Genomic DNA, 25,601 nt, shown 5'->3' on the forward strand with positions numbered 1-25,601 from the left:
CAGAGAGAAGCTATTTCCTTTCATCTTGTTAAAGAGTTGTAAATATATTTCTCTAATTCTAGAATCTATATACAATGTATAATGGAACTTTGTGTGTTTATCATATAAGTGAGAGGTTTAGCTAGCTATAAAATCAGGTTTAATCCACTATTTTCAACATTAGGAAATGCTTGTATCAAGTCAGAAATATGAAAGTTGTTTTGGAATCATTGGATGTGTTTGAGTTTTTGAATTTGCAATTTTGAATTTCCTATTTAAATGGTATATATTCAGAATAACTATTTTTGTTATTTAACTTTTTTTCTTAATTTTCTTTGTAGTTCAGTATTTTTGTAATTTTTCTTCTCACAATTTTTTTTTTTTTAGTTTGAACATAGAATATAAACCTTGTCCCCTATAACTACCTTCCCGCTCCAAAAAAAAAATGTGTATCAGCAAATATGATTTTTTTTTAATAATGGCCTTATTGTTAACACTATTATAAGATGAAATTTCTGATATCATATCAGATGTCTATGTACAAAGGAATTCTAACATTCAATCTACTTTGTGCTTTTTGATGATATCTTTTGATACAAGGAGAAAACTTATCCCAGATGGTTACCAGTGTAACAGAAACATCTTAGATTGGACATTAATTATTTTGACATTGACAGCAATAGGTACATATGACTTACTCTCTTATATCTACATCATCTAAATCAAAAGTGTTATGCTCTCTGTTAAGTGTAAAATTAAGGTGTAAAAAAGTATGGGTTGAAAAATGAAACTGTGTTTATTTCTTTGGGTAGACAAGCTGAATTCATATACATTATATTATATAAAAAATGCAAGAATTTCAATTTCGAGTCAAAGTAGTACATTTTACATTGTACTATAATTTTTGGTAGATGTATATCTTCATATATAACATTAAAACATGCTCTGATTTCCAGAGGCGGATACAGGAGGAGGGGTTGGTTCCAGGGGTTGAAACCCTCCTTTTTTGGACGATCTTTGCATGTGAATGAGAACATATAGTTGGACACCCTCCCCCTTTACTCTGGGTTAGGAACCCCCCTTTTTAAAATGGCTGGATCCGCCGCTGAATTTCTGAAGGTAAAAAATCTAGTTATTCTGAGTAAAAGAAGATATATACATTATATATGCATTAACACATTAGAAAGAGTTCATTATATAGTCAATAGTAGAGAACCTGAAGTGTCTGTACAATAAATGATGATTGCAGCTAGAAAATTTCAGGATTACTTATTTATATCTCTCTCTTGTGTCTTGAAACAGGATTTATTTTTGTCACACAGGAAAGCATTGTGTTTATATTCAGTATAAAAGTAAGAGCTTGTGTGATTGTCAATGAGACAACCACATTTTTTCTTTTGGATTACACTTGTAATAGTATGAAAAACCACAACATAATATTAATTTCTTGACCCTATTATTTCAATACAATGTCACAGTGACATGAACCCTATAATTCTTGATTTTTTTACTCATATTTCCATTAAAAGTGCAAATCCTGGTGTAATTTAAAATACATCAAAGAGCTTTTTGTCATAACGTCTTATTAATAATATATATTCAAAAATGTTACATTAACAATCAGATATATATAACTCAGAAAGGCTACGATTGTACTGGAAACAGAATTCATCCATTGAAACTTTCATCAATTGAAACTTATATCAAAATACAAAAATATTATTTGTTTTCCTCTAATATTTTTAGATTTTTTAAAAATTATATTTATTCCTAAAAGCAGTATCTCAGATACAAATCAATAATTTAAAGAATAATTGTATGGAAATTTATTTTTATGTGGAAAAAAAGTATTATTTAACTCACCCGGATTTGTTTCCAATATGAAATGAATCATGATATTAGTCATACAAGAGTCTGGGGCGCTAGTATTGATTATTGTTGTTATTAATTTATTGTTGCACCTTACCTTAGGGTGACAATCTTCTCAGTCGATTAACAATAAACATCTGCAAATAAATAAATAATACTTTAAATTAGTAACTCCCTTTAAAAAAGAGATAAAATATAATTGTTTATTGAGAAGCTGTCCCGCTAAATTCAAGTATGACAATGTGATCGCTTTTAATAAAAATAACAGGATTTTTATATCAAAATAATGGCATTTCTCCTTGTTCATCTTTTACATAAAAACATTACTTTTATCCTTCAAGGTTAAACCAGATTTTGAGCCATGCAACATTAAAGCAGTTGTTGAGTAAATGCATGTCATAAATATTACATGTTGTATCACTTTTTCCTCCATAACAACTTCACAATTTGTCATAGCATTGACACAGTATTGATCTGATTGTTATGTAAAGATTTCATGAGATTCAGTAAAAGCAAATTTGAGTCATTTCATCATTAAAGTGAAAAGGGGATTTTACTTAAAACAAGGATTTGTACAGTACATGCTTCAGTGATTCCCTATATATGTATAATCAACCAAATTTTTCATCCAACAAGAATGTGTCCATAGTACACGGATGCCCCACTCGCATTATCATTTTCTATGTTCAGTGGACCGTGAAATTGGGGTCAAAACTTTAATTTGGAATTAAAATTAGAAAGATCAAATCATAGGGAACATGTGTACTAAGTTTCAAGTTGATAAAACTTTAACTTCATCAAAAACTACCTTGACCAGAAACTTTAACCTGAAGCAAACGGACGCATGAACGAACGAACGAACGAAGGAACGGAGACACAGACCAGAAAACATAATGCCCCTCTACCATCATAGGTGGGGCATAAAAAGGGGGGAGCTGGATCCGCCTATGCCATGGTTGGAACCCCCTTTATCCTCGGTTAAGACCCCACATTTTTAAAAATGGCTGGATCCGCCCCTGAGAAAGATAGAGAGAATAACCTCAGTGGAAGGTAAAGTGATTGATTCCAATAACAATAAAGGTTCTCCAGAAATATCATCTTCAATCTAATTGAATCTTAGGCAAGAGTAGCCACAAATCATAACAATGGCTTTGAATTACTTGAATATTAGGCAAGAGTAGCAACAAATCATAACAATGGCTTTGAATTAATTGAAGATTGGGCAAGAGCAGCCACAAATCATAACAATGGCTTTGAATTACTTGAATATTAGGCAAGAGCAGCCACAAATCATAACGATGGCTTTGAATTAATTGAATATTAGGCAAGAGCAGCCACAAATCATAACAATGGCTTTGAATTACTTGAATATTAGGCAAGAGTAGCCACAAATCATAACAATGGCTTTGAATTACTTGAATATTAGGCAAGAGTAGCCACAAATCATAACGATGGCTTTGAATTACTTGAATATTAGGCAAGAGTAGCCAAAAATCATAACAATGGCTTTGAATTACTTGAATATTAGGCAAGAGCAGCCACAAATCATAACGATGGCTTTGAATTACTTGAATATTAGGCAAGAGTAGCCACAAATCATAACGATGGCTTTGAATTACTTGAATATTAGGCAAGAGCAGCCACAAATCATAACAATGGCTTTGAATTACTTGAATATTAGGCAAGAGTAGCCACAAATCATAACAATGGCTTTGAATTACTTGAATATTAGGCAAGAGCAGCCACAAATCATAACGATGGCTTTGAATTACTTGAATATTAGGCAAGAGTAGCCACAAATCATAACAAAGGTTTTGAATTACTTGAATATTAGGCAAGAGCAGTCACAAATCATAACAATGGCTTTGAATTACTTGAATATTAGGCAAGAGTAGCCACAAATCATAACGATGGCTTTGAATTACTTGAATATTAGGCAAGAGCAGCCACAAATCATAACGATGGCTTTGAATTACTTGAATATTAGGCAAGAGCAGCCACAAATCATAACAATGGCTTTGAATTACTTGAATATTAGGCAAGAGCAACCACAAATCATAACAATGGCTTTGAATTACTTGAATATTAGGCAAGAGCAGCCACAAATCATAACGATGGCTTTGAATTAATTGAATATTAGGCAAGAGCAGCCACAAATCATCACAATGGCTTTGAATTACTTGAATATTAGGCAAGAGTAGCCACAAATCATAACAATGGCTTTGAATTACTTGAATATTAGGCAAGAGTAGCCACAAATCATAACGATGGCTTTGAATTACTTGAATATTAGGCAAGAGTAGCCAAAAATCATAACGATGGCTTTGAATTACTTGAATATTAGGCAAGAGCAGCCACAAATCATAACGATGGCTTTGAATTACTTGAATATTAGGCAAGAGTAGCCACAAATCATAACGATGGCTTTGAATTACTTGAATATTAGGCAAGAGCAGCCACAAATCATAACAATGGCTTTGAATTACTTGAATATTAGGCAAGAGTAGCCACAAATCATAACAATGGCTTTGAATTACTTGAATATTAGGCAAGAGCAGCCACAAATCATAACGATGGCTTTGAATTACTTGAATATTAGGCAAGAGTAGCCACAAATCATAACAATGGTTTTGAATTACTTGAATATTAGGCAAGAGCAGTCACAAATCATAACAATGGCTTTGAATTACTTGAATATTAGGCAAGAGTAGCCACAAATCATAACGATGGCTTTGAATTACTTGAATATTAGGCAAGAGCAGCCACAAATCATAACGATGGCTTTGAATTACTTGAATATTAGGCAAGAGTAGCCACAAATCATAACAATGGCTTTGAATTACTTGAATATTAGGCAAGAGCAACCACAAATCATAACAATGGCTTTGAATTACTTGAATATTAGGCAAGAGTAGCCACAAATCATAACAATGGCTTTGAATTACTTGAATATTAGGCAAGAGCAGCCACAAATCATAACGATGGCTTTGAATTACTTGAATATTAGGCAAGAGTAGCCACAAATCATAACAATGGCTTTGAATTACTTGAATATTAGGCAAGAGTAGCCACAAATCATAACAATGGCTTTGAATTACTTGAATATTAGGCAAGAGCAGCCACAAATCATAACAATGGCTTTGAATTAATTGAATCTTAGGCAAGAGCAGCCACATATCATAACAATAGCTTTGAATTAATTGAATATTGGGCAAGAGCAGCCATAAATCATAACAATGGCTTTGAATTACTTGAATATTTGACAAGAGCAGCCACAAATCATAACAATGGCTTTGAATTACTTGAATATTAAGCAAAAGTAGCCACAAATCATAGCTACCCAGGGCTTTGAATTAATTGAATCCAGTGATATTGTTGGCTTTTTTTCAAAACTACCTCTACCCTTTTTTATATGGAAAATATGCATCATTTTCATCAAATTGGGAAATTTAAAATAAACCATAAATTTGACTGAAACTTTAATTTACAGACCCATTTTCAAGAGTCAAACTCTGCTTTAAAATAAAACTCCATTTTGTGAGTGATTATATATAAATAGACCCTCAAATGTGCACATATAGTCATTTTAGGCAAGAAAATTGTTTAAATGAGTGTTTTTTTCAGTTTGTATTTATGCACAATTACTACTGAGACTGCACTGTTTGGGAAAAAAGTTGTCTTTTTGGGAATAATTTTAAGCCATTTTATTTTCAAATTGGGATTCTTCTCCAGGGGAAAAAGCCTTTATTCTCCACTTATTTAAGGCAAACAATATCACTGGAATCTTAGGCAAGAGTAGCCACAAATCATAACAATGGCTTTGAATTACTTGAATATTAGGCAAGAGTAGCAACAAATTATATCTGGAAATTGGAAAGCAAGTAAGAAGAAGAATACCACAATAAATTGTAATACATAACAAACTAAAACAAGAGGCTCCCAGTAGCCTGAATTGTGCATATGGCACATATATGCAACATTCAAATCATTAGAAATATTGGCAGTCATCTTTCACACACAAATCAAAATTATAATCAGGTTCAATTCAGATTGTTTTAATAGAATTAAAGGCAAATCATGCTTTTAAGGACAAAATCTTCAAAAAAAAGTCAAAAGAAAATCACTTCAATTTCAGGTAGATATTTTTGCAGTTTTCATTTTCACTGTATATCTATACTGTACATGTATATTATCTTCAAAAAAATTGCAAAAAAATATCCTTAAATTGGTCTAAAATTTCCATTGAACTATATATTAGATATAAAAAAGAGGATGTGTTAAAGTTTGACATTGAATGACTAATGAGACCAAATGATAAAGAAATTAACAGCTATAGGTCACTGTACAGCCTTCATCAATGAGCAAGTTTTATTTCTAAGGAGTCCATCCACAAAGTCAATCAACCAGGTCTAATTATTCAGATCTAATTGGAAAACATCAAGTGTAAAAAAAAAAAATATTCTAGTTATTCAAGCACTACCACTACAAAAGGGAGTCAATTGACAATTTCCGTCACTTTAATTGCTTGCACTGGAAGATCATATCTGCTGATATTTTTTGCTGATATGACACGTTTTCTCTCTTTCTGTGACTATCTATTATAGTTCTCAAGATAATATCTATAAGGAGGTGATTGACAATTTAGGTCACGTTGACTTATTTGTAGATTTATTATTCTTCTTTGTTTTTGTGTGTAGTTTACGTTCATCTCTACCTATTATAACTTATAATAGGATCATTCACCAAAAAAAAAAGCATAAAAAAATGAAAATTGTCATTCCATAAACTCCTATCTTCAGTGACACTGACTTATATGTAGATACTATGTCATGTATGTACTGACCATATACAATTATACCTTAGCATTTAATATAGCTTTTATGATAAAATTGCCAAAAATGCAAGAAATGAGTAAAAAAAAATCCTCAATCAACTCCTTCCACACCTTCTTTAATTTCTTTGATTCTAATTATAACTTATAAAAGATGTTTGAACAAAGTGTGCAATAGACAACAACAAAGGATGCCAAATGAAAGCAAAAGATACAAGGTGAGGACAAATAATATATATGTCTGTTTAAGGTTACACGCTTTAAAAAATAGGGTAGGTAGGTTGGTATTTTCATTTCATTTTATTTTTTCATTTTATTTTTTTGTGACATAATTTTGTGTCATGCCATTTCGTCTTGTCGTGGACCGAGTTGATCATGGGCCGAGTTTACCTAAATTTTTAATGATTGGATTATTTCCCTTTCTTATTGGTTGGAAAAAATGGAGCCAAAGTTGTAACTTCATCACACGAGTCGCGAATTTCCTTAAAACAGCTATCGTATTCACAATTGTGAACATTGGGATGTATCACACAATTAATTTATATTTTTGGCAACACTAACTTCACTTTTGACACAAGTTCAGTTTATTTTACGACAAAAATAAAATGACTTAGGGTCAGCGCTAAAAAAAATAGGGACGGTCAGGTACCGTAAACAGACATATATTTTTTTTTTAGCCTGAGGTAAAAATCATGTGTTTCCCCAACTAATATTAATCTCTTATATATCTAAGTGCATTTTGTCATTTAAACTTTATTCAATCATATCATTAAATACGTATTTTGAACATGCCTACTTGATCCTGGGTTGTGCATGTTGACTGTGTTCACTTATTTAAGAGAAAAGAAAGTTGACATTGAAAAGCCACCAGATAATAACATTTCATTGACAGATTGGTCCCAGAATCATTCACATACAGGTAAAACCATGATTAACATTTAAAATGAAATCAAACAGACCTAGAACAATCATCATTACATAATTACATGTTTCTGTTGGTCTCTTTATATTTATATTTATGTTTATAACAGGTCATAAGTCTGTCTGCAGTCTTCGATGAAATTTCAGTTAAGGAGGCTTGCCGGTCTTAATCAAATTTTTTATTTAATATAGGATTTCGCTATTTTTTTCTATAAATGAACTTTATCTTATACTTAATAGAAAAAAGAAATAAAAAAATGGGGTCACCGTTCATTTACACTCACAATCTGCCTTTGAAAGAAGCATACATTTTTGTAAATGTCCTTTTTTTCTGTTGAAATAATTGGCGAAATAGCGGTAATATCGAAATAAAAAAAGAACTAAATTACAGAAATCGATAAAATTTTACAATTACTTAGTTATGTACAGCTTATTCGAAAACAACAACAAAAAATATAGGTCATCAATGAGTTAAAAAAGATATTTCAATTTTAATGACAAAAAATTGCATTTTTGCACCAAAGGGAGATAAGTTGGAGCTTTTTCAATGATATCTCCATTTTAAAAGTCACCTGGGGCCAACACTAATTAATTTTTTGGAATGATTTTTGTATCATATGATAAAGTATACAACTACTAAAGGTAATTAATAGAATTTGTTATGAAAAATAAATGTTTAATTTTTTTCTGAAAATCTTGTACCCGCGAGCCTCCTTAATTAATCAGATGGTGTTTAGTCTTAAATCTGCTGATATATTATATCAAGTTCATGCATTGGTAATTGTTTCTATAGTATTTGGTTGTGTTTTTTTGTAATTTAGATTTAAATATTTTAAGTTATTGTTATAAATCACATGTGGGAAAGAACAGTAAAAGTTACCTTACCCAAATTTTAACTTGAGTTTTGTGGTAATAATTATTGTGTATAAGTTTCATAAAATTTGGTTGATGCAAACTTAAGTTAGAAAAAGGAAATGCAAAAATTAAACATTTTTTTCATTTGTAAAGGGGCATAACTCTAGAACAATTAAAATGACTTCACAAAAATATTAAACTTGATCTGTGTTTTGTGGAAATCAGTATTGTGTAAAAGTTTTGGTTGAGTCAAACTGAAATTAGAGAACGGAAACAACAGAAGAGGGCATAATAAAATTGATATTTACAAAATGTGTGGTTCTTTATAAACAGAACAATAATTGAGGTAAAAAAATGGATTAATTTTTCTGTCAGCATTTTTTTTTATAAAGTCTTTAAAAGGAAAGTATATCAGGTAGGGTGAAATAGTCAAGACTTTAAGTGTCATTTAGATCCATGGGTGTAAATTTTGCAAGATCGTAAATGTATACTGTATCCATATGAATATCTGGAGGTTTTCTACTAAAAAAAAAAGAAACTTGAATTTTGTAGATTGTGAGATGGGAGATAACTCTAGATTAAAAAAATTAAAGTACATGTACATGAAGAAATGTAAACTTTTAACTGAAAACTATGTACATAACTTGAATTTCATATACATTAAAGTTTGGAAAAGTAAAAATAAGTACTAATATATAGTGTCTTATCATTTTGTTTTTGTCCCTGAAGAAGGATACATGTTACTGATGTATAACAAATTGACGTAAAGGATTTGTATTGTATGTTTGTCAATATTAACTCTGACATGATTAGAGAATGAAAAATTATAATTTTGCACTTGAATAGGGATGGAAACTTTAATGATTACTGCATGAAATGGTGACAAAATTTATCATTCTTTTTCAAAGATTTGGAAAAAGATGTATTTTTTGCATGTGACAATACCAGACTGTACTAGACATTACAAGAGAGCATTCAGAGATGAGCTAGAAAATTTGAGGTCATAATTGAATTTTGACCATTGATTATGCAGATCAAATGAACCACTTGCTGATAAAAATCTGATCAACCATTTAGGGGAAGTTATAGTCTACTAAAAATAAGAGATTTTTGTAAATGTTATGCCTACCAATATTAAAATGATTAAACTATTCCATTTTGATAATCTACATTGAACTCAAAAACAATTGGATAAGACTTCTGAAGATCTTTTTAGAGCTTAACATTTGGCAGTGTTCTCTCCAGACACTTTATTTAGCATCCTGGTAAACAGGGGAATTTGGAATACCATGATTCTAAAATTTATAGCATCACATTCATAACACTACATGTATCTTATAAGAAACCCAATTCAGATAGCATCACATTACCAAAATGCTAAAAGGCACTGATTTGGTATGGACACTAATCTGTCATTGAGGACCAAAAGTTGATCCCTAAATATCCTTTTTTCAATTTTACTATGTTGATTGATATCGGTCTCATTCCCAATTACACAGAATTTCTTTTAATTAATTTTTAAGTGATTCAAGCTCTTTTAAGTACAGAATATTTAAAAATTTATTAAACAAACATATAAATATATACACATCCAAAAAATGTTATATTATAAAAAGCAAGACCGCAATTGATAAAAACAAATATTTGTAATAATTCAAATGAGGAAATTACTGAATACAATATTTCTTTTCTAAGGGGAGACAACTGGGGTTGCCTTCAAGTCTACAAGGGGAGATAACTGTGGTTGCCTTTAAGACTATCATAGAAAAAAAACACAATTAAAAAGTCTTTTTTTGCATTCAAATACATGTTCATGTATATATACTAGAACGTTTTATGTACTGTCATGATTGACATGTTGAAACAAACAACTGTCATTTGTAGTGGAGAGTCTGATATTTTACTTGTCTAATAGTTCTAAAGTTATGTAGTCATTGTTGTTTTTCTATTGAAAGGGAAACAACTCCAAAATTTAAATGGTCATGACCAATTTCAACATTCAATGTATCTTGTGTATGATTTTGATATTGTAGTCCAGTGGCGGATCCAGCCATTTTAAAAAGGGGGGATTCCCAACCCAGAGTAAAGGGGGGGTTCCAACTATATGCTCCCATTCAAATGCATTGATCGGCCAAAAAAAAGGGGAGGTTCCAACCTCCGGAACACCTCCACCTGGATCCGCCACTGCAGTCTGCAATGATATCTATTATTTATTATGCATGCATTTCCAAAATGAGTACCATGTCATGATAGGACGAAATGAATGATATTTCTAGTCAACTAGTATCATAAATAATAAATCAAATACAATGTATAGACATTCAATATTAGATCTATATGAAAAAAAAAAACTAATTTGCTTCATTTATTATTAATATGCTGTCTCTAATAGACTTTTATCTTGAACAAGATTTATACAATGTATTTTCTATTCATGATTATACATAACAGTCTATTATTTGAACTTGGAATTATTTTTAACTATGGAATTTGCTTGATTTCTTGTTATTGAAATTTTTAATAAATTCCATGATTATTCTGTACTGAAATGTTCTGTGCTGCGCACAACACTTTCTATTACAAAGAAAATAGTATATTTTCAATAGAATGTACTGTGCCTCGCACAACACTATCTAACCAAAATACATTGTATGGAAAGTGTTATTAACCACTCAAAAGATCATAATACAAAATAAACATGGAATTTATAAAAAAAATTTGAACACAAGAAATTATGCAAATTCCATAATTAAAAATAATTCCAAGTTCAAATAATAGCCTGTTAGGCTGTTACATGTAAATGATACAAATAAATTCGATATTGATTCTACCTTTACCTTTAAAAACACATTCTAATTTGGAATTCCCTATGGTTTTTCCTTCAATTTATAGATAATCATTAATTACATGTAAACAGCTTCAAAATTAGACTTTTAAAAGTCATGTACATTTTTGTATTCTAACAGATTTCAATTAGGAAATTAAATTGGCTATCAACTTGAAATTTAGCTTTGATAATTAGGAGTTAAGTTTACAATTAAATGAAGTAGAAACGGAGCAGATTTATGGCATATTTTTTACACATATTCAAAATAATGATCTCTTTAACTGTCTTTAACTGCAAATAAAAATATATTACTATCTGTTTTTTGGTTGGATTCTTGCTGCTCAGTCACAAGTTTTCATACTGTGTTTTATTTATTTGTCATACATGTACATTTGTACCGTCATGATTGACATGTTAAATCAAACAACTGCCATTTGTTGAGGAGAGTCTGAGACTTTATTTTTCAAATAGTTCTAAATCCTGGTCAAAATAATTGACTCTACTAAAACCATGTTAAAGAATGTCAACATTGAGAGTGTAAACAAAGGATTAAGCATTTGGTTGAGGTATTCGATCAAAAAATAATTCTTATACATGTACAGGAAAAAATGCAAATTACAATTTTTTTTAACCTATAATTTGAAATCAAACAGACCTATCCTAGAATAGTCCAAATCCACATGGTCATTAAAAGTTTATATTTATATCTGGCTATATGACTGTCAGCAGTCTTCAGAGGTCATATCTGACTCAATGAAACCACTGACCTGCGATAGGAAAACTGATAACCATAGTTAATTAAGATTGGAGTCGAGTGCACCCACAGGACCAGGGTTCAAACTCACAACCTCAGTGTTGACTGGCTAGTGATAACAGAAGTAGAACTACTTAGACCATTGGCCACGAAGGCCCCTCAATAGTAAATTATGCAGGGTCCCTAAAATTACACAGTGTTCCAGCTAGGCCGTTTTCAGAGGGGGCAGCGCCTGCCCTTTCCCGAGTACCACCCTGTGCCCTTTTTAGTTTCCAGGGTGCCCAGCCTTTTTTGAAGATCGATTGTATATTATTTTGTTCGTATTGATATGATCCGCTAATTACTAAATTTTACCAGGCGAAAAGTTTGACTTTGTTTACGACCCCAAGTTAATCAACGGTTACAACTGGTGTCATAATCTGTTGTTATAGGTAATTCGTTTATTGGATGGGTCATTAATGATCATCAACATTAATTCATTCAAATAAAATCGGTCATGTCCAGTCGGCAATGATCTTTGAAGAACTTGGGCACAATTTGCAATGTTTACAGTAGTGTAATGGAGAAAACATAATGACAGAAAGTTGAAAACCATAAACAACTTGTGAAAGACATCGTTTTATTTGTTTAAAACATGCCCTTTTCATATTGTCATGCCCTTTTTCAGGATTGGCACCCTGCCCTTTTAAAATCCTAGCTGGAACACTGTTACATGAAATGATGATTCATTTAATCAGGTCCAGCATTGTTAATTGCTTAATTTAGACTTATTGTAAATAGAGAAATAGAATTTGACAGCTAATGCCCCTTTATAGCATTTGTTTATTTTCTATAAGATGAACTTAATTAGAGTTTGACTTATTTCCCTTGGCTGCATTTTTGAAGGGTAAACTAGCTTATAAAATTCAATATTGATTGGTTGATTGGTATTTTATGCCACTTTCAGCACAAATATGCTATTTCTTGGTAGTCAAGTTTTATTAGTAGAGAACGGTAGATTGTCTATTGAAAAGCTAACAATCGTAGTCAAATAAGGTTGCATGTGCAGGACTGGAACTCACAACCTCAGTATTGTTAGGCAAGTGTTACCGGGTAGGCTGGTACCATAAGTAGACCTTATAATTTTTCAATTATTTATTCCAATCAAGGATTTGTATACAAATCATTTGTCCAATTCCGACAAACACAGGCACTCATAAACAAGGTTGTCACCTTCCTAAATGCATAAAGTTCAATCTGTCAAAATTTAATCATGTAGTAACAATCACTTCAATATTTCAAAAAAAAATGCCAGTTCAAATCAATATAAAGTCTTCCTAAATTTTATATTGACATTCTTTTTTGCTTTCCAAGTAATGAAGTATCTTTCAAAAAGACATGACACTGTCTCACATCTAGTAAAAGATCTTTTAGAAATTTTTTTTCGCGAACATGGATGCGTCCTGTTTAATCAGTAGCTTATACTTCAATTATTTAGTTTTAAAAAATCAAGTAGTGCATTAAACGTTTAAATGTTACCGCCATATACCTGATGCTTACAAACAACAAACAAAGCAAACAAAGAGACTACTGACCTCGATAGAACACCATGCTACTTCCGGTTCTGCTGCGCAAGTGCTAAAAAGAGCAAGAAAAATAAACACGAAAATAACAGGAGCCTAAAAAGTTTATTTTATTTGAATTGTAGTGGTAAACACACATACATAGTAATGGTAAGTAATTAAATGGATATTCTTTATCACACATTCAAAATGTGAGGATTTTTTTATACATGGATTTTATTAAAAATTGTCGACAAAAGCGGGGCAGGTAAGTTCATTGACAAAAAATTCGGTAAAAGGCATCCGGTAAATTTAAAGTGGATTACGATATTTATTACTGTTCAAAAGGAATGTGACTGTGAATAATTAAGTCATAAAATGTGGATGTTCATATAATGTGTAGGAGTTTATCTTTCAATATCAGTTAAGTATATTATTAAATAGTACATGATTTTTTTTATTGTTCAATTTGTTGTCAAGATCGTAGACTTGGAAAAGAAAGTGATATTATTTTTTTGGAAGTCATGAACCTTGATAAGTCAGAAACTATGATTTATCATGTTTATTTAGGAAATATTGAGGGGTTGTATAAGTCTTTTAATAAACTATGTTAAGCTTCGGTTTTTCAGAATTATTTCCAAAAAGTTGTGAAATGATTTTTTAAAGAGAAAATAGTTTTTTCCTGGGACAGTCAATATACAGTATGTCCCAGGTTTTTTGAGTGTTAGTAACATTCAAAATCATAATTTTACATGTCTTTAAAAAATCTCAAATAGTTTTTTAGAATTCGGCTTCTTTTATTGTTTTACTGTTTTTCAGTTAGTTTGATATTAAAATATATGTACTGGTACAGCGGTGCTTCTTAAAGTAATGACGAAAATAACTCTTGATTAGCACATATTATATAAGCATTAGTTTAATAATAATTACTACATGTATATTGAGTTTCTATGAGATAATCAATATAATTCACATCCGAAACCCTGGGATTCTGTAGGTGTAGCTAAGATTTGATTTTATTAGATTGAAGTATTATAAGTAAACCATTATGTTTTAAAAAGCCATGTCCAAATGTTTTAAATGTTAAATTATAACTGAGAAAAAAACCAATACATTTTGATAACAAAGCAAAAGTTTATCTGGTAGCTGATCCAAATATTTTTTTCAAAATGTAATATACACATCAAATCAGATTTTTCAACTAATATATTTCCAATCTATCGGTACATGTGCATATTTTAAGTTTTTTGCTAAACTATTTTAATATTATACATGTAGATGGTCATCTTTCTCTACATTATACATGTATATTTGTATATTGACAAACTATGCAATCAAATCCACATGTTTATTCCCAAGATAAGATACATATATATAGATCTTTAATTCCAGTAATTAGATATTGTTATTGTATAATTACAGTTAACAAATAAAATTACATAATTGCAAGCCTTTGGAATGGGGTTAATTTACACTCAAGTTTCTGGTATCCCCAGAACAGCAACTGATAACATCACATCCAACTAATATGTAAAATTATCTTCATGAGAAATACATGTAGACAGGCACAGATTAATCTGTATACACTAAAAAGAAATTACAACCATGAAAAAACGTTCAAGATTTCCCTGTTATATATATGTTACTGAAAAACAGGTACATGACAAAAAATACTTTTGCTAAATTGTACAACATTGTACAATGTAGAAATTCTTTGTTTTTTTTTATAACCCTTTTAAATTCTAATTAAATTAACTAACAAGTCAAGCAAGTACACTACATTATTTTGTCTGTGTCACTAACATAAAATCCTTTCAACAGAAAAAAAAATGTTCTTATACAACTAAATTATGATCAAAGCAAAATAGTATTCATTTCATTTTGTTATAAAAGTTGTGGTCTGACACAAATTACAAAAAGTACTCTGTTGACTAACACTATGAATTGTAAGTCTGTCTTTTCTTTTCATACAAATCTTATCTCAAAGTTTTGGTATATATATCATGATATGTAGGTAGACATTTTCAATAAGTTTTTTATTAGTTTTTTCAAATTATTTGAAATGCTTGAGGCACATAATGCTTAGAACTCAATTGATTTGGATTTTATGTAAAAATAATTAAGGAATAATTGATGGGCCTGTTAAAGAATTGATATAATATTGGGTACAAACTTTATTATTAGAGACTGCTCACAGGTTTTTCTTTTATTCTAGTCGCTTCATCTGACATTTACTTATTAGCACTTAGAGGGTTTCTTGTATTTAACGTGTTTAATGATCTTGATTCAGTCTGTAGTTGACTTTGCATTGGAAATGCACAACTTTTTAGATTGGTATGTAGTGTAGAGCCTGATTCATATTAGTTTTGTATAATCACAACTTTTTAGATTGGTATGTAGTGTAGAGCCTGATTCATATTAGTTTTGTATAATCACAACTTTTTAGATTGGTATGTAGTGTAGAGCCTGATTCATATTAGTTTTGTATAATCACAACTTTTTAGATTGGTATGTAGTGTAGAGCCTGATTCATATTAGTTTTGTATAATCACAAATTTTTAGATTGGTATGTAGTGTAGAGCCTGATTCATATTAGTTTTGTATAATCACAACTTTTTAGATTGGTATGTAGTGTAGAGCCTGATTCATATTAGTTTTGTATAATCACAACTTTTTAGATTGGTATGTAGTGTAGAGCCTGATTCATATTAGTTTTGTATAATCACAACTTTTTAGATTGGTATGTAGTGTAGAGCCTGATTCATATTAGTTTTGTATATATATCATCATATATTATGAAGGTAGGAATTAAGCTTCTGTTGAAGGTTATAAACTGAGTTGAATTGCATATGTCTTATTTTTACTGTAAGATATGACGAAAAGAAATATTTGGAATTTTTTTATGGGCAACATCACAAATACATGTACAGAGATAAATAAAATATCAAAAGCAGTAAATTTTGTGTACCTCAAACAAGCTTGTCAGTTTTGATGATGGTCATTATTTATAATGAGTAGGTAGGTGACACTTTGTATGTCCACACCTGATTGTTTTACCTGTGATTTACAGTGTTATTACAGGTTGCATCATATATTACCTGAGATTTATACACCTGATTTAACAGATATGGGGTAATCAATTTGGAAAGGGAATTTCAAGGATTTATTTTTAGCTTTAGACCTTATAAGGAATTTACACAAATTATTGTAATGTGTATTGCAGAATATGTTGTTTTGTATGCAACTGATGGTGTATATTCTGGGACTAATAGATATTCAATGTATTACTATTAGGCCAAATAAAAAAGTATGTGTGGTTCCAGTTACATCTAAAAAAAAGTTCGGGTAGGTAGGTAGGGATTTGTTTTTATTTTACGTTTTTTTTTTTTACATTGAGTCTATGGAAGCAACATTCTGACTTAAACAGTGCTTAATGAAAAATGACAATAAAATCTTTAGGGTAGGCTATTTTTAAGCCGAAAAAGCAGGGAAGGTAGGGTTACTGGAACCACACAAATATATATTTTTATTTGGCCTTATAAGTTCAAGGTATAATCTATATTGTAGAATTCATTGTTATTAATGCAATTGACGATATATATAAATATAAGAAGATGTGTTATGATGAATAAGACAACTCTCAACCAGAAACCAAATAACATAGAAGTACAAATGTATATTTATGTGGGATAGATTACTGTTTACGACTTTGAACAATGAGCAAAACTCATACATAGTACTTACATTCATGTAATTGTATCTACATAGACTAATTGAATCTACAAGCAGAAAAAAAATCTGTTTAGACATTTATATCGTACATCATATCAGAGAATGTTTGTCAGGGTTATTGAATTGGTGGATGAAAAAGAATCAGTAAATTTCCTTGAGGAATAACTTGAAAATTATCAGGCAACAAAAAATGAACTTTCATAATGTATTATCACAACATCATAATTTGATAACAAGGTGAATATGCATGAAATATTTGCCAATTTAATGATGTAAAGCTAATAACAGTCTATTCAAAACTTTTAAAAATGAAAGTAGTAAGCTTTAGAAATAACACATTAAGATGAAAGAAGTAATTTGAACAATTACCAGTTATTTATACCACTAGCTACTATGTCCATAAAATGAAAGTAGAAAAATAACATCAGTTGTTACCACCAGATTCTGTTTTTTTTTGGTAAAATATAGGGGGGGGGAGGTATCCAACAAATTACAAAAAATCCACAGTATATATAACGAATATCTGGTTATGCTCTTGCTTATGTATATTTAATTTATCACATTTGTGAAAAAGGTACCTGTACATGTAAGTCCATCCAATATTTTTGACTGGTATGTCTTAGGATGAGTTTACTCAAAACCAATTAGAATATTTCAAATATAAATTGGTCTTTCCATCTTTCTGTAGAAAGACATTTTGATTTTTTACTGATTATTTATGAGGACAGTATATAATAGAAAAACAAAGGATATGGGGCATCCATCCTGATCCATGACAAAAAAACAGTACATTTGTATATACACAGCAAAAAGAACACATAAAAAGCAAGGGAACAGCACTTTTATAGTTGTTCTTTGTCATTATAAGCATATTTTGTAGTACATAAATAAATAATTAAATATATATTGTAAAATATTTTTATACTGTCTTATTGTTGAATTATTTATCATTTATTTAAGCTATTGATACATATGTTTTTTTAATTTCAGACTTGAAAAAGAAAGATGAAAATGGAGATTTTACTGGTGACACTACACCTGGTAGTTTTTGCGGCTGCAGAATTGACTTTCATTAAAGATACTTATCCAAATCCTAACTCCAAAGAGCCTTTTCGACACATGATCAAAGATAAAGCTACAGGCCTTATTTATGTTGCTGGAGTCAATAGAATTATACAATTAAATGAAAATTTTACAGTGCTACAGTCCATAAGTACTGGACCAAGGCTTGATGATATAAATTGTTTTCCACACGAATTGAACTTGTGTAAAACCAAAAAGATGACGGATAGTTACAGCAAAGCTCTCATGATTGACGACCGAGGAAAAAGGCTCATCGCTTGTTCAAGTCTCTTCCAAGGTTCATGTAAAAAATACCATTTGTCAGACATTACTAAATTTGATAATGACTCTTCTAAAAATAAGTACGTAGTTGCAAATAATGCAACAGCCAGTACTGTTGCTTTCATAGCACCTGGTCCGGCAGAAGATGGTAAGCTTGCACAGCCAAACGTAATGTATGTTGGAACAACTTATACAACTTCTGGTTATAAATTCATAAGAGATGATATTCCGGCATTTTGTACTAGGAATATTAACACGCTTGATATAGCTTATAAAGGTGATTTTGTGAAGTCCTCAAAATTCGTTGAAGGAACTCATCGCCATACCTTTTTAGTGAATTACATATATGGTTTCTCATCAGATTCTTTCAGTTATATGGCGACTGTGCAGAGAAAGAGCACTTCATCAGAAAAATACATCTCAAAGTTAATTCGTGTCTGTCAAAATGATGAAAAACTTTATTCTTATACAGAGGTTGAACTAGTCTGTGAGCATAATGGAGCTAAATATAATTTACTGCAGGCAGCCCGCAAAGCTAAACCTGGGAAATTGTTAGCTGAAGCTTTGGGCATAACTATGTCAAAGGACGTTCTCTTTGCTACATTTTCCATAGGCAAAGCACATTCAACTGAAGCTTTGAATGATACAGCTGTCTGCATTTACCAATTAGAAGCAATCAAGTCAAAATTTATTGAAAATGTTAAAAATTGTTTTAATGGAACTGCAAGAATAGGACCTGATCACATTGTAGATAGAACGCAATGCCAGAAAGCAGAAGTAAGCTATCACATTACTTTGTAGAATCTTCCTATGTTTCAGTGTTCTTCCTGGCACCATTCCCCAAAAATTAAAGCACCACATTTATGATAATTTTACCATGCTGTTGTAATGCCTTTGGAAGAAAACTGACATGTATGACATGCATGATACATTTGCAAAATACAGTTCAAGAATCACTTCATATTTCGGTTTGAAGAAAGAAAAATTAGTATATCCTTTTTAATTTCTACCTACGATAGTAGAGGGGCATTATGTTTACTGGTCTGTGGGTCTGACATTAATACTTTATAGTGCAATACATGAACATGATGCTAAAAATTGATCTATCAAAAATGTATTTTCGAGAAAAAAATATATTGTTTATTGTTTTTGGAATGTACTGTGCCGGTCTATGGACAGGTTGGAGGCTGCCAAACAGTGTCTGTTAATTTTTAATGAATACTCACGCAGAAGTGGTTATAAAGTCTTATTCATCAGAGTCAAAAAGATCAATTAAAGCATACATTGTATATACATAAGAAGATTATCATAAATGTTGATTTGCAGTATATACTGGTACATGTATATAAAAGGCAGTGCATATTTTGATTTTTTGTTGAACTTTTTTTCTTATCTGTACTGCAGGGTTTTATTAAACAGATTACTTTGGATTACTGCAGAGAACTGGATTTCAATTATCCCATAGATGGGGAACATCCAATTATAGCGAGTGCAGCCCTGACGCTGAAAACAAAGGTGTCAGCAATAACAGTTGCTGTTACATATGATTACACAATAGCCTTTATTGGTACACAAAATGGACATATTTTAAAGGTAAGAAATATATGAATATTGGAAATTTGATGTTGGTGTCAGTGGTCAAGACTTTAGTCACCTCTCTTGAGTTTGAAGTCCCTCATGGCATGTGATTTCAATTGAAATCTTAATTGTTGAGGATTGTAACTTTTGTTCAGAAGGTTGTTGGTTCTATTTTGATACTCTGGCTTTTCAGTCAATAAAAACTGGCTGCCATGATGTGGGGGTTAGAGCCCTGAAAGTCACTGAAAGTGGTGGTAGACACAAACAAACAAACAAACAAACAAACAAACAAACAAACAAACAAACAAAAAGAGTACAATTGACTTTATTTGAGCAGACGGTCATATTCTGTTGATTCATTATATTTTGTTGGGTACTCACTTTTGTGGATTTCGTGGGTACAGTGCCAGTGGAACCATGAATTTAAATATTCAACGAATGATAAATATTCTAAAGGAATGTATGCAGACATTGCCAAAACCACAAATTAAATATCCATGACTATGCAAGTTTTCCTCAATCCACGAAAATTGGTACCCACGAAAATAAATGAATCCACAGTAACCTAAAATCAGTTTATTTTGATGTTACTAATAGATAGACCTTAAAAATACTGACTAAATTTTGCTTTCGGCCTTCAGCTAATACTGCATAATTTCAGGTGGTACCCAACACTTTCACCAAAATTGATTTGGCTCGTTTAATTTTCATAAAATTTTGTCAAATTATTTACTTTGACCCTTTAACAAAAATATAAAAAATTCAAAAATTTTGAACCAACCGTTTTTGTCAGAAAAATAACACTGGTATATAGCAGTTTGACAAACACCAATTTTGATAATTGAGAAGCTTAATATTCCATTTACAACCCAACGTTATTAAAACGTTTAGCTGACTTTACAGAGTTATCTCCCTGTAGTGTTAGGTACCACCTTTAATGACAGGCAGTTTATGTCTGCAGGATCTTCAAATAAAGACAGGTTAACCTTCAAAAACATCTGTGTTGCAATCTTCCTCTTCAAGAAAAAAATGTACTGGCACTTTAGGATGATTCAAAGGTGATAAGAATAAATGTAGATGTATCTAGGAAGCCTTGACACAATTAGGAATACAAACAACGCTTGCTTATCTATACATGTATTTGCATACACTAATCATGCTAGTAGAAATCTACTGAACCAAGGAATATTCATATGTATAATTTCAGTAATAAAATGATATCGTCCTTTTTACCAGTTTTGTTATGTACATAGATATTCCGGGTGCATTAGGTACAGTTACATTCAGAATTTTTCATGCAAAACTGTTTCATTAAGTTTTATTGTGAACAGATTTCTACCTTTTTTGAATGATTTATGGGATGTGACCATAGAGTTTGAATTTATTTTAAAAAATATGATGCAATGAATAATTAAATGTTAGTGATTATGATTGAACGGGGAAATATGAAATTATTTTTTGATTAGTATTTGGTAAATGTGTTAAGATTCAAAACAGCTGCTTATCATTGCTTATGCTGAAATGTAAGAGGTTAATGCTGATGTGTCTCCTTTCTGATAGTTAAAACCTATTACCCCTTTGATAATTGAGACCTCCCCCTATTTTTTTCAGCAGTGAAAACAATCCCATAAAAATTTAAGGCAAAATAAACTTAATTCTTTTTTTCTACTGTTTCACTTTAACTTCCTTCTGAACCATGTGCACATTGTGAAAACTAAATCTAGTGCATTAACATAAATTGTACTTTAGTAATTTAAAGCCAGTTTTACAGCATACTTAAAATATTGTATAGTTAAATCATTGATATAAGTGACACAGTCTGTATTGTGGGCTAAAGGAACAAAAGCCCAAATATTATAGCCATACAAACCAGTGACACGCTGAGAGGATTTTTTATAAAGCTATTCATATAGTTCAGACATTGACCTGAAGTGCTTCAATGAACTCTGAAGTGTATACAAACATGACCTACCTGTGTGTTTACCTGCTAACACACCTTTTTCCACCATTCAAAATTAACCGAAAAATATCTCTCAATATTGATATCATGGCTATATTTTTTTATGTATTTTTTTGCCCTTCAAATATTTGTGTTTAGCTTGGATTTGTATCAAAAGAAATTTTGGTAAAATGTTGGAAACTTTTTTCAACACTACATTACCAAGGTTTATCATTTCATAAATCTCTAAAGTAGTATTGAGTTACATCTTGCCGCCATTAAAAAATGACCTTTAAACTGTCATCTGTAGATTGATTTACATGCTGCAACAATTAAAAAAAGTGCACTCAACTCAAAATGTCTGAAATAAAAGCCTTTGGAATGTATCGCCAGAAAGTGGGCTAAGTCTAGATCTGTTTGTCATAATAATAATGATAGTTTTACCATCTGAACATACATTTTCTGATATTCATTCACATATTTTTAGCTCACCTGGCCCGAAGGGCCAAGTGAGCTTTTCCCATCACTTTGCGTCCGGCGTCCGTCGTCGTCGTCGTCGTCGTCCGTCGTCTGTCGTCCGTCGTCGTTAACTTTTACAAAAATCTTCTCCTCTGAAACTACTGGGCCAAATTGAACCAAACTTGGCCACAATCATCATTGGGGTATCTAGTTTAAAAAATGTGTGGCGTGACCCGGTCAACCAACCAAAATGGCCGCCACGGCTAAAAATAGAACATAGGGGTAAAATGCAGTTTTTGGCTTATAACTCAAAAACCAAAGCATTTAGAGGAAATCTGACAGGGGTAAATATGTTTATCAGGTCAAGATCTATCTGCCCTGAAATTTTCAGATGAATCGGTCAACCCGTTGTTGGGTTGCTGCCCCTGAATTGGTCATTTTGAGGAAATTTTGCTGTTTTTGGTTATTATCTTGAATATTATTATAGATAGAGATAAACTGTAAACAGCAATAATGTTCAGCAAAGTTAGATTTACAAATAAGTCAACATGACCGAAATGGTCAGTTGACCCCTTTAGGAGTTATTGCCCTTTATAGTCAATTTTTAACCATTTTTCATAAATCTAAGTAATCTTTTACAAAAATCTTCTCCTCTGAAACTACTGGGCCAAATTAATCCAAACTTGGCCACAATCATCTTTGGGGTATCTAGTTTAAAAAATGTGTGGCGTGACCCGGTCAACCAACCAAGATGGCCGCCACGGCTAAAAATAGAACATAGGGGTAAAATGCAGTTTTTGGCTTATAACTCAAAAACCAAAGCATTTAGAGGAAATCTGATGTGGGGTAAAAATGTTTATCAGGTCAAGATCTATCTGCCCTGAAATTTTCAGATGAATCGGTCAACCTGTTGTTGGGTTGCTGCCCCTGAATTGGTAATTTTGAGGAAATTTTGCCGTTTTTGGTTATTATCTTGAATATTATTATAGATAGAGATAAACTGTAAACAGCAATAATGTTCAGCAAAGTTAGATTTACAAATAAGTCAACATGACCGGAATGGTCAGTTGACCCCTTTAGGAGTTATTGCCCTTTATAGTCAATTTTTAACCATTTTTCGTAAATCTTAGTTATCTTTTACAAAAATCTTCTCCTCTGAAACTACTGGGCCAAATTAATTCAAACTTAAACCACAATCATCTTTGAGGTACTTTGTTTGAAAAATGTGTCCGATGACCTGGCCATCCAACCAAGATGGCCACCACGGCTAAAAATAGAACAGGGGTAAAATGTAGTTTTTTGCTTATAACTCTGAAACCAAATCATTTAGAGGAAATCTGACAAGGAGTTAAATTGTTAATCAAGTCAATATATATCTGCCCTGAAATATTCAAATGAATTGGACAACCCGTTGTTGGGTTGCTGCCCTCCAATTGGTAATTTTTAAAGAAATTTTGCTGTTTTTGGTTATTATCTTGAATACTATTATAGATAGCGATAAACTGTAAACAGCGATAATGTTCATCAAAGTAAGATCTACAAATAAGTCCACATGACCTAAATGGTCAATTGACCCCTTAAGGAGTTATTGCCCTTTATAGTCAATTTTTAACAATTTTCATTAATTTGGTAAATTTATGTAAATTTTTACCAAATATTTTTCTCTGTTACTAATGGGCAAAGTTCATTATAGATATAATTGTAAGAAGCAAGAATGTTCAGTAAAGTAAGAACTTCAAACACATCACCATCACCAAAATACAATTTTGTCATGAATCCATTTGTGACTCCTTTGTTTAATATGCACATAGACCAAGGTGAGCGACACAGGCTCTTTAGAGCCTCTAGTTTGTAATATTCATTGCTGAATAAGACCTCAGCTCTCCCTAAGATAATTTGCATAGCAAGGAAGTCTCAGTGGGGGTTATTTGGGGTCATGACGCTCTGACCATGGAAGTATTATATTGACTATTGTCTATATAATACTTCCATGCTCTGACTTTAATATTAGTCAAACTTCAATGTAAATCTCTACTTTAATAATAATTTTTTGTAACCCCCCTGATGTGTGCTTTGACCTTCTTTAGAATTTCTACAGTGACTGACTGAGTGTATATATCCCACTGTGAACTTTGCAAAAACTTATTACTGTGGCAGATTGCATTTTACCAAAACATTACCGTACATACTTATGTTTGTATGCTAAGAGATCTTGATGATGTAAATGTATTCATATCAAAGATTGGAATTCTAGTAATGTTTTTTCGAACCTGTTGCTAGTATTTGTACCAAATCGGAGATAAATCCCACAAGATTGCAAACATTTCATAAATACAGTGTTATAATTAAAAAATAACTGAATGGGTCAATAACTACCTTCAGATGTTTTTTTAGATGTAATATTAATAGCAGGTTTGATATGATTTTTATCTCTTATCTATGTAGTGTATCTAAGTATTTGTTTAAGTTAGGGCCTTGTAATTACACTAAAGCATCTTAGAATTGACATGTGGGGCCTCAGGGGACAGTCAACCAATCAAATAGATTGATAGAGGATTAATACAAGGCCATTTATATACAATGTTTTATAATGAGAAACAGCTTGTTGAAGATTTTTTTAGACCCAAGTTATTGTTTGTTTTTGAAACAACTGCTACTGGGGAATAAAGTCTGGTGCATTTATTTTGTTTTTAGAAAAGTCAGTTATTGCTTGGATAGAAATAATTTTAAGTACAAAAAGAGGAGGATAGACTTCTGATTTCGTTTAACCCTCATGTTTTTTTTTATTTACTAGTTATGAATCAGTAACCTCATCAGTGGTTATATCATTGTATTTTTTCGGTCCTTTAGGGAATTTGGCGTTGACAGCAGATTTTGGAGAGTCTCTCTTGAATTAGTCTAGACTTTTGACGATTTAGAACAGGACACATATTGTACACTTACAGACTGTATAAAGACATCTTCGATCTAGA

General features: G+C 31.3%; 2 protein-coding genes across 5 annotated transcripts in view; one reads left to right on the plus strand and one right to left on the minus strand.

Moving 5' to 3' along the window:
- Window positions 1-13,630, minus strand: part of LOC143082734 (hepatocyte growth factor receptor-like) — a 73,907-nt gene extending 60,277 nt beyond the window's left edge. For 2 of the 3 annotated variants that reach the window (XM_076258588.1, XM_076258571.1), the window contains exons 1-2: window positions 13,565-13,610; window positions 1,946-1,985 (exon numbers count right to left, since the gene is read on the minus strand). The gene's annotated coding sequence lies outside the window, so the exon portion shown is untranslated. Of the gene's footprint in view, window positions 1-1,945; window positions 1,986-13,564 lie in introns of all 3 variants that reach the window. The other variant, XM_076258579.1, reaches the window with a different exon arrangement.
- LOC143082719 (plexin-A4-like) overlaps window positions 13,592-25,601 on the plus strand; it is a 104,417-nt gene continuing 92,407 nt past the window's right edge. For both annotated transcript variants that reach the window (XM_076258553.1, XM_076258560.1), the window contains exons 1-3: window positions 13,592-13,748; window positions 18,300-19,430; window positions 20,058-20,246. In XM_076258553.1, coding sequence (XP_076114668.1) covers window positions 18,315-19,430; window positions 20,058-20,246 — 1,305 coding nt within the window. In that variant the 5' untranslated portion in view covers window positions 13,592-13,748; window positions 18,300-18,314. The remainder of the gene's footprint in view (window positions 13,749-18,299; window positions 19,431-20,057; window positions 20,247-25,601) is intronic.

The sequence above is a fragment of the Mytilus galloprovincialis genome, chromosome 1, assembly GCF_965363235.1.
Source record: "Mytilus galloprovincialis chromosome 1, xbMytGall1.hap1.1, whole genome shotgun sequence".
Classification (NCBI taxonomy): Eukaryota; Metazoa; Mollusca; class Bivalvia; order Mytilida; family Mytilidae; genus Mytilus; species Mytilus galloprovincialis.